The sequence below is a fragment of the Oenanthe melanoleuca genome, chromosome 2, assembly GCF_029582105.1.
Source record: "Oenanthe melanoleuca isolate GR-GAL-2019-014 chromosome 2, OMel1.0, whole genome shotgun sequence".
Classification (NCBI taxonomy): Eukaryota; Metazoa; Chordata; class Aves; order Passeriformes; family Muscicapidae; genus Oenanthe; species Oenanthe melanoleuca.
In genome coordinates, this window is record NC_079335.1 from 144,940,760 (window position 1) to 144,960,123 (window position 19,364).

General features: G+C 41.0%; 1 protein-coding gene across 1 annotated transcript; it reads left to right on the forward strand.

Annotated features, from left to right (window-relative positions):
- Positions 1-406: 406 nt before the first annotated feature.
- AQP1 (aquaporin 1 (Colton blood group)) lies at positions 407-18,555 on the forward strand. The gene is made up of 4 exons (XM_056484366.1): positions 407-1,032; positions 14,769-14,933; positions 15,055-15,135; positions 16,658-18,555. The coding sequence occupies exons 1-4, from the start codon at positions 643-645 to the stop codon at positions 16,835-16,837; spliced, it is 816 nt and encodes a 271-aa protein (XP_056340341.1). The 5' UTR covers positions 407-642; the 3' UTR covers positions 16,838-18,555.
- Positions 18,556-19,364: the final 809 nt, after the last annotated feature.

Here is a 19,364-nt window from a genome sequence, read left to right on the forward strand (position 1 = left end):
AACACTCCAAGCCCACAGAGCCAGCAGAAGGGACATTTCTGCCTTTTTTTCAAACCAAACACAGCTACTGAAGCCTCTGGAGTGTGGATTAGCTGTCAGTCTTATTTACTACTTTCAGCTGTTATCTGCTGCTGCTGAGCTGAGCGTGAATAACTTACCAGCCTGCGCTGATAACTTTGCTTTCTGTTTCAGCTCCAGACAGAAATCCCATCAAAGCTTTCGTTCTGATCCATGCACTGAAAGATGTCACAGGAGTGAAAGAAGTGAGGCTGAAATTCCTGAGGTTCCCCTAAAGATTTTTCCAAGAATTTAAAAAAGCCTCTTAAAAACGGCGGCAGAGATCGCATGCTGTTAAGGGAGGGGAAAAGGAAAAAAAAAAAAGGAAAGGAAGAAAAAACTTTGGCAGGCAAACAGTGTCTTACATCAATCTAGCAGTCAGCATCTATGTAGATGTTCTTTCCTCCTTTTGTGCAACACCCCTTCCCTCCTACAGACCACCCAAAGCCCTATAAATAATCCAAGGACTGTATTTTTCCTCCAGATTTCTCTTCAGACCTCAAAGGAAAATTATCAGGCAAAGGAAGGGAGAGAGGGAGAAGAGAAAGTGAGGAGGGGAGAGAGAGAGAGGGAGCAAGAGGAAAGATGGCTAGTGAATTCAGAAAGAAAATCTTCTGGAGGGCAGTGGTGGCCGAGTTCCTGGCCATGAGCCTTTTTATTTTTATCAGCATTGGCTCGGCTCTGGGCTTCAACTTCCCCGTGGTGGCCAACAAAACATCGACGAGGTCTCAGGACAACGTGAAGGTTTCCCTGGCTTTTGGGTTATCCATTGCTACCATGGCCCAGAGCGTGGGCCACATCAGTGGGGCACACCTGAACCCTGCTGTCACCCTGGGGCTGCTGCTCAGCTGCCAGATCAGCATCTTCAAGGCGCTCATGTACATCCTCGCCCAGTGCCTGGGGGCAGTGGTGGCCACAGCCATTCTCGCAGGAGTCACCTCCTCTCTGCCAGCAAACTCCCTGGGGCTTAATGCTGTAAGTACAAACTTTTAATTCCTCCTTTTTTCTTTTTTTTTAAATTTTTTTTTTAATTTAGTAGGAACGTAGCACCTGTAATCTGCTAAAGATTGTGGGGGTTCTGTTGGTGCAGCCTGTTTATTGTAGCAGAGAATCCCGACTGATAACCAGGATGTCATAGGGATGGTCCTTCCTCCCCACCCTCACTTTGGAGCTTTAGGACGTTCTGGTTGTGATCAGTTTTGCTTATGTTCAGTTTTGTACATCCAGGTTGCTGAAAGGTGGCTTTTGATGCCAATTTAACACTGAATTCACTGGCAGTTTTATGACCTTTTGTGGTTCTGAGGGTCTCTAAGGTGACATGCTGATTAATGCGCATATACAAGTGTTGTTTTGGCTTCTGTGAGTGTGGTTCATTTTCATTTAATGGTTTGTGTGTCCCGGTGATGGCTGCAGTGAAAATCCATGGGAGCAGAGAGTTGTGCAGCAAGAGAAATCCCATCCCCAAGGTGTGAGCAGTACCTGTTGCATTAGGCAGAGTGCTCAGATCCTGCCTGACAGAATCCCAGCTGTCCTTTCTGTGCATTTCTGGGCAAAAATTGGACAAATCCTGAATTCTCATTTGTAAACTGGAAGAAAATGTGAGGCAGCTGCAGGTAACTGGGGTGCAGGTTCCAGCTCTCTCCCAGCCAGATGCTCACATCATGCTGCCTAAAAACTGCCTGGCCACAGCTCCTCCTCTCAAAATACCATTTTGCTGTTGTTGTTGCAGCATAACAGGAGGAAAAAATAATAAATACACTTTTAAACTTAAAATCCTCCCACTGTCAGAGGCAGTGCTACAGCCACTGCAGGACACACAGTGCTATAAATGGAAATTCCTTCTGGTCACTTATTTGACCTGATCTCTTAAGAACAAGTATTTAACATATTTTCCTTGGCCACTTTCTTGCAGAATATTCCTGACTGCAGTTTGTAAATTGAGCTAATTTGAAATCTTCTGCCCATTTGAAGTTTGGGACATAAAGCTGCAAATGCAACATCTCTTCTGAAATAACTCAGGCAAAATAGCAATATGGTTTTGCATTCTGTAATTTGGCATTACAGCTAATTCAGAACATGAGTCAAGTTCTCAAAACAGAATAAAATCTGATATTAAGGTAATTCCTGGGCAGCTCAGTATCATCCCTGTGTTACTCTGAGTTGGCTGCTCACCTCTCTCTCTCCTGGTGCCTGCAGCCATTCCATCCTTCGGAAATTTTGATGGTTTAACTCAAAACATTTTAGGGAAGAAGAGCAAATAATTTTATTGACTCCAGAAGGCTCTGGCTGCGAGGGTGATACGTGATCTTTTCCTCTGAAACCACTGGCAGAGGGAACAGCTCAACCACATGGGACAGGGTGTCCGCCCAAGTGGTTTCCTCGAGAGGTCCAACTGCCATTAAACACGGGAGGTCTGGTTTTGGTAGCTTGGTTTTTCCCTTTTGCTTCCATAAAATCCTCATGACTGGTTCCTTCCTCTAACCAAAGCTCTAAACCTGGTCATTTGTGAAGGGGGTTGAAGCTCTTCTTGCCCCTCAGTCAGTAACTCCTCAAGCTCCAAAGGCAAAACCCAGGCAGGGTTGAGTTTCCATCACATAAATTTTATAAATTGATTAGCAGTTTCTGTGCAATGGAATAACAGAGAATATAGGTTCTAAAAGCTCTGGTCTCACTGTTTGTCACTGGAAAATATTCAGAATTCTGTTTCTTTTTTCTTTCACATCCAATTGTAAGTGTTCTGGCTGGAGCAGCAGTGGGGAGACCCTCCTGGGGATAGTGAGGGCAGCAGCTGTTCTTCTCCCTTGAGAGAAAGAACTGGAGAGGAAAGGAAAGGAGAGCAAATCCAATCATTTCCCAGTGACAAGCCTGGAGTGCCTGGGGAGGGGAGGGATGAGGGGGAGCTGGGTCTGAGCCCAAGGCTTGGGGGAGCAGCAGATCATGCAGAGCCAATCTCAATGGGAACATCCTGAAACCACAGCACTGAGGTGCCTCCCTCAGCAAAGAGCTGACAAGGAGAAACCACAGAGCTGCTCTTATTGTTATGGTTTTTAACCTGAGGACAAGGAGGGGAGGCTCAGAGCTGGCATCCCTGCCAGCTGCTCTGTCTTTGGCCCCTCTTGTGGATAACGAGTGTGGATTCCCTGCTCAAAGGAATAGAAGGAAGGAGAGTGCTGCTTTTTGACAGGGTTGGGAAGAGGTCTGGATGTGTGGGGCTTTGTCCTCTGTTCTGACCCTGCTGTGCTTTTGGAGAGGTGGTTTTTACAGCAATGTAAAAAGGGGGCAGTGTAGTGGAGCGAGTGCCATCCAGTGTTCCCAGTGGATACTGGGTGGGGTTGCATGCCTGAACTGGGATTTCTCCTGCCTGGCTGCAGGTCCTGCACTGAGGGACCAAGCTGAGAATCCCTTTCCACTGGCTCCTCTCTAATCCACAGACAATGAGAGACAAGGAGAGGCACTTCAACCTCTAGACCTGTTGAGTGGCTTCCAGAGACACCCAGCTCCTCTTTGCCACACTGAGGCTCCAGGCTTGGAAGCTTCTGCTAAGTTTCCAAAATTAAGTAGGATAAATCCATGTATTTCTCATTGCACAAAAGGAAAAAAGGAAACCCAATGAAATGAAGCACAAAACCCAGCCATGGACATCACAAGGCTGAGGAGAGAGAAGGGAGGATGAAAATGCAGGATGTTCCTTTAACATGTTCAGCATTAAAGCCTGGTTTACACTAAGACAAGCAAACCAGTCACACGTTAGGATTTTGATCCAAACTTTGCTTAAGACAACAGATTTATTTTTAGTTACTTTGGCTGGTCCTGAGTAAGACATTTTGGACAACACTCAGAGATGTATTTAGATTACTGAATCCTTTTAAGACACTTAACTTCCAATATATTTTAGTAGTGCTGTGAGTTCCAAAGTAAAAACATTGAGAATTGGAAAGGCTGGAAGAGGAGTATGCAGTGTGTTCGCTCTTCTAAAAATTTAAGTATTTTTCCTTACATCATTTTGTATCTTTTTTTGGAAGCTGGATTACTACACATTACAAATTTCCATTAGGTAAAGCTGTAAGAATAGAGAATACCAGCTCCAAAATGCACTCATCTGCCAGCAGAGCTGGCTATTGTCTGGTGAGGACAGATCTGGAGTTTGGATAATGGAACAAACTACTCAGCACAGGCATTTAATGACCAACAAAGAGCTCAAGCAGGAAAGAGGGGTGAGAGGAGACTTCTGTGCTGTAAAGTAACACAATATTTGCTGTTAAACAATGTTTTTCTAAAGAACTTTTATCAAACTTTTAAAAACATGCTCAGAAAATTTCTTTAGCTCAGGTTATTTTATATTTTTATATCTATCTGTCAATCAATCTATAGAGAGATATATAATAATCTGAGCTAAATATATAGGTGCATATAAATAATTAGAATTTTGTGACAAATGCAGACACTACTTCATAATTTTTAACAATTTCACAGGTTTCTGCATTTTGGCATAGTGATGAGAGCATTAGGAAATGTGTCCCCTAACTCTCAGGGCTGTAATTTGAAAACTCTGCCTTTGAGTTTATGATGAAAGATATTATTTTAAAAGTTATAAGTGGATCAAAAATTGCAGTCAAGAAAAACAGACCTGAAGGTAACATTGCTCGGGTAGATAAAGAGAAAAGAAAAACAACCAAGAATAACAAATAGGAGGGCTTGGGTTTAGAAAACAGCCAGTGGACTGATAAATGTTGTTTGTGTAACTAAGGAGCGCTCTGGAAAGGCCAGAGGAGATCTGTGGTCAGTGGATTCATTTTGAGACAGGTGAATATTGATATGGATACTATTCCTGGAGTGTGGAGAGTTTCTGGTGGCTGGAACACCATCTGGTTTCTGCTGTGACTGGCTGTGTCTGCTGCTCCGTGGCAGAACTGGTGCACACAAGGGTGCAATGTCCTCTGGGGGCAAACCCCCCGTGTCCAGCTCTAGATTTCTCATAGCCAGGGAAAAAGGAGCTGTCTTTGACTCCTCATACCAGGCCAGTATCTGCTTTGAGGCACCTTCCAACCTCACCAAAGGCACACCACAGCACCACAGAACTGTGGAATGGTTTGGGTTGGAAGAGACCTTAAAGATCCAACCCTCTGTTGCTCCAAGCCTTGTCCAGCCTGGCCTTGGGCACTTCCAGTGAGGGAATGAGTCCTCTTCCCATAACTACTCCCACTTAGCTGGATTGGGATCCAGCAGCAACAAAGCAACTTGGAACCCCAGTGCTGAAGATTTTTAGATTTTTTTTTTTCTTTACTGTCCATGTGTCCCCAACTCCACCCTTATTCTGCTAGCTGGGGAAGATGAACAATCTCTTGGATGTGATAAGGTATGTGGATCCTTATCATCTGCAGATGATCTTACTCTAGGGCATCCATGCTGGTGAATTTTCTCCCAACAAATTCCCAGTTTGCATTTCCAGTGCAAACATAATGTTGCACCAGCACTGGGAATTCCCTTTAGTGTGGTTGAATCCTGCCACACCTTTTACTGATGTTGATGGGTCAGCACTGAAGTGTTCATCCTGATATTCCCCACTGGATGTTTCCCATCTTTTAGAAACTTGTCTCAGAGGGGATTCCCCATGGGAATCACCACACTCCCCACATTTGGTCCACGGCAGGGGCTTTCTCACCATGGGGAGCAGGACTTGCCTGGTTGCCCTGGATGACTCAGTGTTTGCCTTGTGATTTCCCTGTCTCCTCGTGCCCGCGCCCTCCGAGCCCGTTCTCCAACCTCCAATTAAACAGAGCCGGCTCCAGTTGGAAGAACATCCAAAATAAACTGAGAGCTTGACAGTGTGAGGGGACAATTGAGTAAGTGATGCTGCTTTTCCTCTGAGTCACTGTGGAAAATTGCAGTTGCAGAGGTGCTGCTGGATGGACAGACACACAGCTGAGTTCCTGACCTTTAGCGCTGGTTGAAGAATCCTCGGGTGCCTTTTTTTCTTTCAATGCAGATTATGTATTGTGCCTTTCTCAAGGCTAGGACAGTGAGGAGCTTCATTCTCCCTTCAGCTCTGCCTATTTTTCATCCAGTTTAGGCTTCTCCTCTGCTGGGCCATCTGCATGCTTGAGGACTCCAACATCCACAAGGGACCAGAAGCTGCTGCGTTTTTAAAATGAGCAAAATGGTCCCGGTACATGACATTGCTCTGGGATTTTTATTTCTTAACAAAGACTGTCACAACAATAGCTCATTGTTCACAGTCAGTTTTTGCAGCAGAGGGCTTTTAAGGTTTGCCAGCATTGTGCTGGGAGGCCCCAGGCAGGTGGGACACAGGAAAGGCACCTGCTCAAAACTGGCCACGGCCTCTTTTTAATGAGTTCACACAGTGACAGCAGAAACATCTGGGCTGAGACATAAACCTGATGGTTATCACCCATCCCCCAGAGAATTTGGGGTTATGGCTCCAATCCTTATCTCAGATCCAAGAGCTCATTATCTGATTTCCATTTCTTGAAGGTTTGCTTAGCGCCTGTCTAACAATAGAGCCCCACCCCGGGATTTTGGCAGGGAGCAGGGAGGGATGCACAGCACAGCCATTTCTGGGACAAGGAGAGGCCCTTGCTGCTCCTCCTCCTGCAGCCCAGTCCTTTTGTGCAAGGACAGAAGGGTCCAAAGTGGGTTTTGTGCCAGTGGATCCATTTGGAAAATGCTCTGCAGGCCTCAAACTAAAGGTTCTCTTCATTTATTTCGATTTAGAAATGGTAGAAATTCCTGAAAGGGGGGCATAGGGGTGTTTAAAACAATGAGTTGCCATAGATCTAAATGCATTATTAATTTGGTAGATTAGTTATTATTATATTACAAGTGGAGCCATGCTGGGAATGATTTCATTTCAGAGAATGATTTTTTCTGTCTTAGATCAACTGTCAAGCTAAGTAAGGTTTAAGTAAAATTCATTTTGCCATCTTCCTGAGTGGTCAATAAACAGTTAAAATTGGTTTCCTTTCCATAGAGTTCTTTGATTATGCCAAATATATTTGGGTGTTCTGTGTGTTATGTGTTTGCACACCCCCAAACAGGCTCACACACCAGAGACAGATGGACAGAAACATTCTTCAGATGAGATAAACCCAAATTTCAATTTTTAATTTAAATTACTTGTAAAGTTTAAAAAAATATCTGTTAGTAGGTGTGGGTTCTGCACCAAGATCTGACATGGCAAGGAGCACAGCCTGAGAACAAATGGAAATGTCCACAGTGAGAGAATTAATATTATGGATTAATTCTGGTTAAATTGGTGCAATTTTAAGAAAAAAAAATCTAGGTTTTTGTAGCAAGGCTTGTGGGTTTTAGCAGATAATGTGAACCTTCAGGGAGCTGAGAATAACATGTCCTTAATCAGAGAATCCTAAAAGATATCACTCTCTGGGCTGTATAGATATTTTTAAGTGAAGCATTTTTAAAGCAAGGATAGCAAACCACATCACGAGTACTAAAGGAAGAGAAGATAGCCTTTGGAAAATTTCCTGTTTATCTCCAGAGGAAATTGCCTGGTTTTTTTAGGGCACTAGTACATTTTTGCTTATTTGTCCATTCTCCAGCTTAATTGAGAGAATTCAATAACAGAAGGGTCTTTACCTGGTAGCAAATTTTCTCCTGGAGGTTTTTCTGGCCTGGCTGGGAACATTTTGAGCCTTGAGTATTTATTAATGTGTGATGGATGGGGAAGTGCTGATCTTCCTGACATGCAGAGCCAGGGCTGGTGTTTGCTGCAGCTTCATTGAAGCCAAGGAGATCTGAGGCTGAGGCACAACATCAACCTGTTAAATCAAATATACAGGGCCTGACAGACATCCTGGAGGAAACTATAAACAGCAGGGGGGCAAAAATGTGGTCTGAGAGCTCTGCAAGGCACAACTCATAGACTAGAAAGGAGTAAAGAATCCTCTGTGTTCTTCCCTGGATGAGCTCTGTGCATCCCCTCTCTAGGAACCACTGGGAGGTGTCACAAAAACTGAACTTTTCCAGGCTCTCATTGCTAATTCTGTGCCAAGTGGAGTCAATTGATGCTTTCAGAGCAGAAATGTGGCACATTTCCTTACACATATACACACACAACTCCTCCTGAGGCACTGATGACTGTGTTTGGAATGGGCAAGGTCAGGTTTGGATCCTTCTCCTTCCTTTGTTGCTTGGTGAACAAGGTGGAGAAATGAAAGGGGAGCTGGAATTGTTCCCCCAATTCCTGAAATGCCTTGCACGGGCTCAGAGCTGGTTTTTAACCCCATGGAAATGCCAAGTTTTCAATGCTGTGCACAAGATTGGCTTGTAGATTTTGAGAACTTCACAGATCTGCTAGAGCTTGTCTAGAAATATAAAATGAATATTACTTTGGAGAAATTGCCAATGATCATTCTGTGAGATTTGTCCAAATCCAGGTGTTATTCCAGTAAAAACATAGAAAGGATGATTCTATTTGGCTCAAAATTCAGATATGCCCAAAATTCCCCATTGGAATATTATCTTCTTCTGGGCTGGTAACAGAGCAGATAATAAACAGCTCTGTGGTATAAATGAGTGCTTCAACTACTACAGAAAATTAACTGGGTAAAAAAAAAAAAAAACCCCAAAACCTCACAATTCCTCATCCTCTGAATAGAAGTTGTTTATTCTCAGCAGCAATATTTAACTGAGGAAAAAAAAAAAAATAAAAAGTTTCTCCCAAGCAACTTTCCCAGAGGCAGATCAACAAATAAAAGTGGAAATAAAAAAAATATCTGTCTCTGACCAGCTGTGCTAAATGCAAGTCCTATAGAGGAGCTGAGTTTTACTGCCTGTCTTGGTCTGGCACATATATTTGATGTGCTCTGGTTTAATATAATAATCATTCTCTCCTCTTTCTGTCCATGGCCCTGGATAATTTCTCCTCAGCCTGCAGAGAGGGTGGGAGGAGGGAGCTCAGCCTTGTTCCTGGAGGGTGTCTGCTGCCTAAAGAACGGAAAATATGATTTCTGCTTTGGGAATTGAATGAGTCCCCTTTAGAGCTCTTAAGGCTGTATTTATAGGAAAGATAATCTAGCAGAGGACAATATGTTTTGTCCCCAGGTTCTGCTGAATGCTTCCATTGTTGATGTAGGATTTGATCCAAAGCTAATTCATAAGCAGCTTCTGAGTACTCCTGTCATATAATTTTAAGTGAAACTCTTTAGATCTTTGTCTGTCTCTGCTGACTGAAGAAACGAGACTTTTGTATTCCCTGAATCTCTAATACTCAATTAATGGGTATAGAAACATCCATTTCAGAGTGATACTGTTTAATAGGGTAGAAGTGAATAACTGTAGTTAAACAGCCAGGGATGAAGTCTCTGAGTCAATTTTGACTATCAATCTATTGGGTAATCACTGTCTTGGTTTAATCACTGTCTTGGTTTAATCACGGTATTGGTGTGCAGCTATGGAGATGTGGGATAGACTTCCAGGAGAATAAAGGTATGCTATCAATATGGAAATCATCAGGTTCTTTTCATGACAGAGCTGGAGCTGAAAGAGTGAGAAAAGTTAAATAAAATAACAGGCAAGACAGTGGGATGTGGTTTGGAGGGAAGTAGGGAGAAAAATTTCTGAGATTACATTTGTAGAACATCCCATTAAAAAAACTTTGCCAGACAAACAGTTAAATGATAGTTGGCATAAAAAAAAGATGATTAATATCTCAGAAGAGAGGATGATGAAGAGAAAATGAACCATCTAAACTATTGTGAAGAGTTTTCCTTATTCAGTAAAAGAAGGAAAGTCAAAAAGGGAAATTCTAAGCTATAAGAAGAAAATGGTGCAAGATGGCAAGAATTTACTTGAATAAAATGCTAATTTAAAAAAAAATGTCTGTCGTGGCAGAGAAAAGGTAACAATTTAGGTAGGATGGTGAGGATATGCAAGGAAGAAAAGTCCCAGCTATTGAAAATGCTGTGGCTTACATTTTCTCCCTCAAGCCCACACCAGCAGGCAGGGCTTGCTCTGGTGTTTCATAAGAATGGGGAAAGCTGACATTCCCCTGCTGAAAAATAGACATCTACAATTCCAGAGGCTTATATTTTTTTATTTTTTTTTTTCTGGAACAATGAGAAACTAATCTCTGTTATATGAAAGGAAGCTGGGCCCTGGAAGCTCCAATCCAGGGCTAAGGGTTTTTTGGATGAGATGGAGCTCAGCACCACGTGATGGAACCACCTTGCATAACAAAATATCTTATCCATATAAAGGGAAACAGGTTTGAGCCTGGTAGGCTTTCAGTCATAATGAGAAAAATATGAAGCCACTAGAGAAGTACACAGTGGGGTTTACCTTGGGCCAGTTTAATTTCCTGTCCCTGTTTCTCTTCTGAAGGCGGACAACTCATAAATATCCTGTCCTGAGGAAAAAAAAAAAAAAAAAAAAAAGAAATTAAAAAAAAATTCAAAAGGAAAGAAAACATAGCATTAATTTGCCCAAATTATTGTTTTGGGAGTCAGTCAGCTAAACATGGCAGTTAAGGGCACTTGTGGGAAATAAATTCTGTAGCTCCCATCTCCTGTCTGATATGGGAGCTGGAAGTGGTGTGGCCACTGCCCATTTCCTAAGGCATGAAGCAGGTGTTCCTCTCAGCTAATTGCTCTCATGTTCATGTCCACATAATGCTCATCTGAATGTCTCCTGAGTCACTGTGCCTTCAGGGCTTCCTCAGTTTCCAATCAGTTGCATCTCAGGAGTTTTCTGAATAAGATGTGATTTCTGTACATTTACTGAATTCCAGTAGATTTTATTCCATGACTTTGTTCAGATTCACAGCAAACTGGGGGAAAAAATATTAATCATGGGATTGGTAAGGCTGGAAGAGGTGGAATCCAGCTCACAGGAGGAGGATGCACCTCCCTTGGGGTGTCCACATGTTCTTCTTGTCTGGGAGCTGTGGTGGTCGAGGGGAATTACTCACTGCAAGCTAAAGCAGCCAAGACTGGTTCAGCTGATCAGATAAATGTGTCCACAGATAACTCTCACATCTTGCCAATGATTCAGCCCATTTCTGATGTGTGTTTCTGGTGCTTCTTCTGTCAAAACACTGACTTAGAAATGCAGTTTAGTGGAATTATTCATGTGAACATAAAAGGGAAAGAAGTCTGTGTAGACTCTCTTGGAGATGGATATGGGCTGGTGTATTTCATTTAACCCCACAGAGTGTGTTTGATTCCTTAAAGCACTGAATCCTCTCCTCAAGTCTCCAGGTCTGAAGCCTGAAAAGCTCAGGGAGTTGCTGTGCTGTTCCCTGCCCTCTGACATTTTTTTCTGTTACCTTAATGAGGATTACTGGACTGTAAAGAGGAGATATCAAGGATTTCCCAGCAGATACATCAAGGACAGATGCAGTGTCAGCCCACATACCCTGTGACCTCTGGTAAGAGGTACCAGTGCAGGGAAAAAGGCATTGCAGTGTGGAAAGGGTCATCCTCACCCCAACACTGCACTACAAGTGGCTGTGTCTTGTTTCAAAGCATTATTGTGTCTATTTAGGAACCAGAGATATTGGTCACCTTGTGTTCTGAATATTCTCAGTAGCAGAATGGCAGCTGTTAAGAACAGCTGTTGATTTTTAATCAGGTTTTTAATGTGTGGTACTGCTTCCTACTAAATTCAGATAAAGCTTTAGACAACCCTGAAGCTTCTGGAATCTGAAGCTTTCCTTAAAAACCTGAATAGCATACAGAAAATACAAGCAAAAAATGACAAACTCATTTTGGTTCTGTCTCCCTGGTTCTGTCAATTAACCCAGCAGATTTGAAAGCTGCAAAATATTATCTGGGTAATACTTGCAAATCCTCTGTGAATATAAATATAAATATGCATGTACATGTACATTTTAACCTGACACAAGGGAATGTACCTTCCTATTCCCTTCCTAAAGCTTTTCTGGGGTGTGTTTGGGATGGTGAACACTGGTGCTGCTCCATGGATGGCCCAGGCTGCTCCTGCAGTGATAATTTAGCTCTGATAAGGAGGCAAATAAATCCTCTGTTATCCTACTTATACCCTGCAGATCCCCAGGCCCCAGCAAAGCAGCACATCCAAGGTTTGCCTGGGTTTGTCCCACTTTGGAACACGGCCCAGAGTCCTTGCTCTCACACTGGAATCTTAATGTTCCTGGCTGGCTGAGTAAAATTACCAGGCTGGAGGAAAGCAAAAGGTTTCCTATGATATTTCCAGGTTTTCTTTGATTCCACTCAGCCCATCAATAAGTGTTGATTAGCAGGGAGAATGACCTCAAGTCACGTCAGCTGTAGGATGTGTTTTTCCTGGAGGGAAAGGAAGAATATGATTTCCACCTCTCAAAGATAAGGATTATCTCAGGTTTTTAAAGAATAATTTTGCTCTTGTTGTCCTTTATGGAAACCCTTCACATGAAGGGAAAGGCCAATGGCTGGCCAATGTTTAATCTTTTAAAATGTCAAGGCTTTGTCAAATGCACTGATGCATCAGAGCTCAGCTCTGGGTTCTCTGGGGTTGCTTTATGATACAAAAGAATTCGTTTTTTTATCTGCTCTTGGGCACGTGCACATCAGTCATTTATTTGCTAAGACAGCTGGCTTTTAAGTTTGGCCATTTGGCCTTCCAAATATGAGATAAGGTTTTCCAGAGGGTATGAAGTCCAGATTCTTAAACTGGTTTTGTTACTAGAAAAGGGACTGGAAGCTTAATTTGTTGAAAGACAAAACTCCCACTGTCACTACAGTGAAAAAAGAAGTGTTTGTTTTTTAAAACTTACAAAAGCAATAGGATATTAATTCAGAGCTATCAAGCAGGAATTCTGGATCCTGCAATTTTCAATGCATCTCATATGGATGCATTTATGCCAGACTCTCACTTCTCACATGTAAGTCCTAAAAATGGTGAAGGTTTCATTAATGGATTTCAGTTTCTACTCTATGGATGCTGAAGGAACAAAAATACCCATCCTTTCAACCAGAATTCCTTTCTATTTTTGCATAAACTTCTTCCAACTCAGAGGATATTGCTCCTGCATGTTAAATAACAAGCTATAAAAGTATATTATTAGTGTTTCATATTAGCAGGATTTAAAAATCAGATTTATGCTGAGGAGAGACTGTTTCATTGATTAGGAACTTGATATTAAACTTTGTTACAGAAAAGAAACAAGAAATGTGAACATCACCTGTGGAAAGTGAAATAGTTCAGCTAACCATCTTTAAGTTTTAAGGTTTTTCAAATAATAACTTTGGGGAAATTAGGACATAAACCACAGAAAATCAGATTAATAGCAGGACTTCCTGTGGTTTCATTGTTCTGGACAGGTCACAATAACATGAAATTGTTTGGGTTTTTTTTGTTATGTATGACCCAGCAGTTTTTAATGCAGGGGCTCTGACAGATGTGATAACCTACTGATAGCACAAATTAACATAAGTTTTGCAGAGTTTGCTTCCTACTCTGAGTCACATTCTCAGTTCCCTGGCCGGTGGCCAAGCTCATGTTTCATCCCATCCATGTAAATCAGTTATTTCTGCTTAACATCAAGTTTTTCAGCTCAGTAACAGACCTGCCTTGACTTAATGAAGACACCACTGAATACAGCAATAAAAAGCAGAACTCAAAACTTGTTATAATGTTGAATGGTTTACCTCCATGGTTCCTTGTTGGGTGCAAGTTTTTAGCAGTACTCCTGAAATATGACAGCATTTCAGCTCTGTGATGTCCATTGATGTGAATCACCATGGTTTCAATATGTTCTGCAGCATTTACAAAAAACTCTGCTGATTTCATGACTAATAATACCATTGGAATATTTATCTCTGACAGTTTGAGTTTATCTAGATGATCTACTTCAGTAGGAAATTGAAGCATTGCCATCAACCCTGTGGGATTCCTAAACTGGGGATTTTTTTTAATGTATCCCAAAGAAATTAATGAGATTCAGTTTGAGTCCAAGACACCAAAAAGTAGTTCACCTGTGAGTTAGGTGTCTAAGCTCTATGTAGTCAAATGAGATCTAAAAAAAAAAAAAAAAAAAAGAGCTTTCAAATGATCCCCTTCATTTCATCAGGTGAATTGATCTCACTTCCATTCATTGACTACACCATTCTCTGTGCAAATTAGACATACATTGACTAAATATTAATATCTAGAGATGTTTTAGGTACTTTTGGTCACATCCACCAGTCCCACATGAACTCTGTGGAAATCTCAGGGTATATCCTGTGGCAATAGAGGCATTTTTTCAGGCAATTAATTCACAGCATAGGTGAAATATTAATATCTTAATATTAATGTGGAAATCTCTGAAGCAATGAGTGGCTGTCCGAGGACCACAGTTCACTTCTGAAAAAGTAAACTCTGCTGAGGGTGAGTGACTCTGGCTGATTTGTTTGTCACATATAGATCAGTTATGCTCTTATTGTGTCCAGTGGCTGAGTGTTCTCTTTGGCTGGAAGCAGCAACCACTCAACCATGCTGGATCAAAAAAAGATGCTTATGCCTAAGCTTGAGTACAGCAGGGAGTGTTTCAAAATTAACTTCTCTTCAATTTTTGCTTTTTCTTCCTATTTTTCCCCCTGTTAAGCAAGAGGAACACCAGGAAGGAAATGGATGTGCATTTTTATATTGAGGAATTAGATCCTGCAGAACTTTGTCGCGCTGGTTGAAATCATGCAGGAATATGAAATAACATTTCCCTTCTTGCCTCCATGCAGCTTTCAGAGGGAATCAACGCAGGCCAAGGGCTGGGAATTGAGATCATTGCCACCTTCCAGCTGGTGCTGTGTGTCCTGGCCACCACAGACCGGAGGAGGAACGACGTCTCGGGGTCGGCGCCCTTGGCCATTGGTCTCTCCGTTGCCTTGGGACATCTTCTGGCTGTAAGTTTTAGCCCTCAGGGGTTTTATCTGCCATGTCCCACCTCAGGGTGGGCCAGTGAAGGCAGGGGGATGATGGGGAAGCTCCATCTGTGCCTCACCTCTGGCTCTTTCCACCTCCTAGATTGATTACACCGGCTGTGGGATTAACCCAGCCAGATCGTTCGGCTCGGCGCTCATCGGCAACAACTTTGAAAATCACTGGGTAAGTCGAGTAAATTTGTTTAATTCACAAAAGGCTCTGAAAACACATAACCTACAAATCAGAAACATTTCAACACATATCATTAGGACCAAGTCAGAGAGTTGGCACTTCCATTTCATGTAACAAGAATATTCTCCTTTCAATCTGACCAGCCTCAGGCAAACAAAAAGTTTACAGGTTCATTCAGTCTTTGTGCTCAAAGTAACACAGTAGATTGTCTTTGGTTATTCCCCTTAATATTATTATTTATTTCAAACATTTTAATTGTTTAAGCCTTATTACACAGAATCCTGTATTGTGTATTTATTGTTTAAACTAAGTTTGTAAAGTGCCACTGCTTAATCTGGTAAAAACCCCAAAAAACCAAAACCCAATTTAGAAAGATTCTTAAGCAGGTTTATAGACTGAAATGGATCATGCAATATTTAAAAGCTAATAAAATGTTCAGCATCTTAAAGCATGTCTGCTTAGGTGTTTTTCAAGGAGAAGTACTCTGGAAACACTATAAATTTTAGATTATTCCTTGTTTTTAAATGTGGTTAAAATTAGTTTTTTTCACAAAAATCTACTTATTTCACCAAAGCTCAATAAAGAAGGCTGATATAAAGCTGTAAATGAACATGTGTTCTTGAATATATAAAATGGGGCTTGTTCCAAATCTCCTACAGACGATTTTGGCAGCCAGTTGCATAGGCACAGGTGGAAATTTAGTGGCAATATAATAGGGTTGTGAAAATTCTGGATATGGATTCCATTTTAATGTAAAGAGTAAAACACAAAAGGAGGACACTGGGGAAATATTGGAAGTGCTTACCACTTGAACATTTTTATTAGGACACTAAAAGGAAGTAACTAAGTGAGGAGCTGATATTTTCAGAATTTATTAGGAAAATTATGATCCTTTGTAGAGGCCGAAGAAAATGCAGGTAATAATTTGTGTTAAAATACTGATATTGCTGAATAAAAGAGTTTTCAGACTCAGTAGTACTTTGGCCCAGCAAAGTGTTCAATATCTTCTGTTATTTCTAACAAAATCAACTTGTCTACTAAAATCCTTTTATTACCTCTCCTTCTAAATTTTAATTTTCTTAAGTGGTGAGGTCATTTCAATCACAACAATATCACCAGCTAAGCAGCATCTAGAGGTAAATTAAGCACCTAATTAGGTCCTTGTTAAGTATGACTTTCAAATTCATCTATCATTGGAATTTAGGAGAATGGAGGATGGATGAGAGTGAAAACTAATGCCCTGTTTTAGAAATTATGCTCCCTTGCCAACTTTATCTGGTATAGCAGAGATGTTTTAGCAGTAAGTAACTGATTTTAAATATCACAAGTTGACAACATAGTCACAGTTATTTTCCTCTGGGTTATCACCAATTCAGGGTGACAAATTCCTGCTTTTATGCCGTGTGGTAAAGGAAACATTCAGGTGGATAGGCTGCAAATTTCATGGTGAGACTCCTCAGAGGAGCTTCAAAGGCAGAAATACCTGATGCAATGACTTGGATTTGTATTGCAGATCTTCTGGGTTGGGCCAATCATTGGAGGAGCAAGTGCTGCCCTGATTTACGATTTCATCCTGGCGCCCAGAACCAGCGACCTCACCGACCGCATGAAGGTGTGGACCAGTGGCCAAGTAGAAGAGTATGACCTGGAAGGGGATGACATGAACTCCCGGGTTGAAATGAAGCCAAAATAAAGAAGGGCATGGAGAGAAGGGGAAAAAAAAAAAAAAAAAAAGAAAAAAGTTAAAAAAAATAGCAGCACATTGGTTTCCGAAGATTTTATCAGTGTTATAGACTCTTTGTAAACCAGCAAGCAGTACTTTGTTTTTTTTAATTCAATACAGTTTTGTTTTATTTTTTTCTTTTTTTTTGGCGCCCAGTCCTAATAGCATTTTTTATATCTGGGGTTTTTTAATTACAGAGTTCTTATGTTGAGAGCTCATGACCTAAATAAATTGGTTTAACCCCTTCCCTGGTACCACCCAATTTTGAGGTATATTTAGTGTAGGGGGTTCTCCTGCCACATCCTTCAGTAATGATAAGTAGTTCCAATGACCAGTTTGTTTCCTGAAAGAATAGATAGTGAGGACAGAGAACCATCTGTACCAGTCATGGAGGCCTTACACCTGAAAAAACAGTATTTATACAAAAATGCAAAGCTGGCATCCAATGCCAGCAATGAATGGGAAAAAAAGCCAGTCTCAAATCAGTGTCCAAAAGCATCTTCTGGAAGGAGAGGTTACTAAAGATTAGTTGCTATGTGAAATTACCCATAATTTCCTAAATGATTGATCATCTTTGAGAAAGAAGGCCAGAAAAGTTAGGCAGGATAAGAATTTTCAGAGTCACAGGATCTTTCAGATTTTCTAGTGTTTCATTCTCCCTGAACCTGCATCCAGTTGCTTGTGAGGGGACAAAAATATACGTGACAAAAAAATTATAGATGCAGTAACTCCTGGGAAGTAATAACTAGAAGTCAAATTGGAGAGTAGCAACAACAATGGCAGCAAGAGCAACGTGGTGCCAATGTGAAAACAGGATCTGATGGCTCCTGTGACTACTCTGTGTAATTTATCATGGGATTTAAAGCAAAACAAGGAGAAAAGAAGTGTCCTTTCTCTCTGCCCCCATTCCAGTAGCCAGCGCTGTGACATTCAGGGACCACAGATGTGCACACGGTATATTTCCTAATGAGGGACAAATACATACCTGTAATTCCATTTTGGGGGTGGTTGCTTTGTTTTTTTATATATATATATATATATATAAATGTTTATATATATGTTTTATACAGAAAGCCTAGTGTACTGTTTTATAAGAAAATAAGAGCATAAAGACAAGTGGAAAGAATTGCAACAGTTCTTAGAGAAATAAACAACACTGGAAATGAGAAAGAAAATTAACACTCTAAACTACGTGGAAGATTATTTTCTGTTTAAATTTGTGTGTGTGTGTGCTACTTATGATTTCCTGAGTAACCCAAAGCATTAGCTGGTCTTACCTACTAACCATAGAGTATAGTTAAAGCAGACATGTGCTGATATACTTGTTCTGCACTAAAGAGTTTTCCATAAGAAACAAGGCCCAGAGGAAGTGACAGAAAATCAGCACATTCCAGCAAAACCCCCCAAAGGTAATGGGATGGATTCTCCTCTCTGAGAGACAGTGTGGGATTGGGAGGTGAGGTAGGATTGGCATAGGAATCTCTATGGGTTGGATCATTACATCAACTTGAGCAGATGGACAATGAAAAAAAAATAAAAAAATTAAAATCACCAGCAAAACAAACCAGAATATGTTTTATCTTTCTTGCCTACATTTGGTGTGCTATCCCATGTATTGCCTATGTACATAGAGCATGATTGGATTTTGGGGTGGTTTAAAAATAAACAAAATCAGTTGTGCTAACATATGAACTGTTCATGATTCTTCATTTTTAATTTGTCATGTAATGCAATTTAATCTTCTGCCTCATTTCTCAGGTATCCACTGGTAAAACTGAGCCAATTTCTACTTTTCCACTCTTCACTTGATGCTGCCCTTTAGGGAAGGGATGTTCTTTGTTTTTATGGCAAGCAAAGCAGACCCTCACCTGGAAGTGAACTCTTCCAAATTACATTCAGAAATGAAGCAGAGTACCAGGATCTTGTGCCCACTTTCTAGAATTTTATCCAGTTTTATCTGCTGTTATCACAGCACCTCCATTGACTCAAAATTAGCCCTTTTTGCCTTTCAGAATCTCTGAGCCAGAGAGAGAGCCAGAACAGCTACAGTAAATAGTTTTGTTTTGACAAGCTTCAGGTAACTTAAGTGTTAATGGAGCAGAAAATGTGAGATTCACAATTTGTTCCTTCGTCCACACCTTGCAAAGAATTTGGCTTATTTTTTTATGTTTCAAAGTCCAAGACTGCAAAGACAAAACCCACTCTCTTTCCATTTGGGTTGTGATAGGACTGCACCATATTAGCTGCTCTAGCTCATGATCACTAAAATAATAAATAAAATAGATTAAAGAAGTACAATAATTGTTTCACTAGTGAAGAACCAAAAAAAAACCCAAAAAACACCAAAATCAAAGTAAACAAAATGTGATTTCATGGTGTATTTCACAGAATCATAGAATTATTGAAAGTTTAGTGTTGGGGACTTTAAAGATCACCTAGTTCCAATCCCCTGCTGTGGGCAAGGACTATTTCCACTAGACCCTGTATCCACAGTGTT

Excerpts from the sequence above, each read along its gene's own strand:
- AQP1 (XM_056484366.1), top strand. The coding sequence starts at position 643 with ATGGCTAGTGAATTCAGAAAGAAAATCTTCTGGAGGGCAGTGGTGGCC. Across the intron at positions 14,934-15,054 it reads CCTTGGGACATCTTCTGGCT|ATTGATTACACCGGCTGTGG; the intron begins GTAAGTTTTAGC and ends TCCACCTCCTAG. Across the intron at positions 15,136-16,657 it reads ACAACTTTGAAAATCACTGG|ATCTTCTGGGTTGGGCCAAT; the intron begins GTAAGTCGAGTA and ends TTTGTATTGCAG.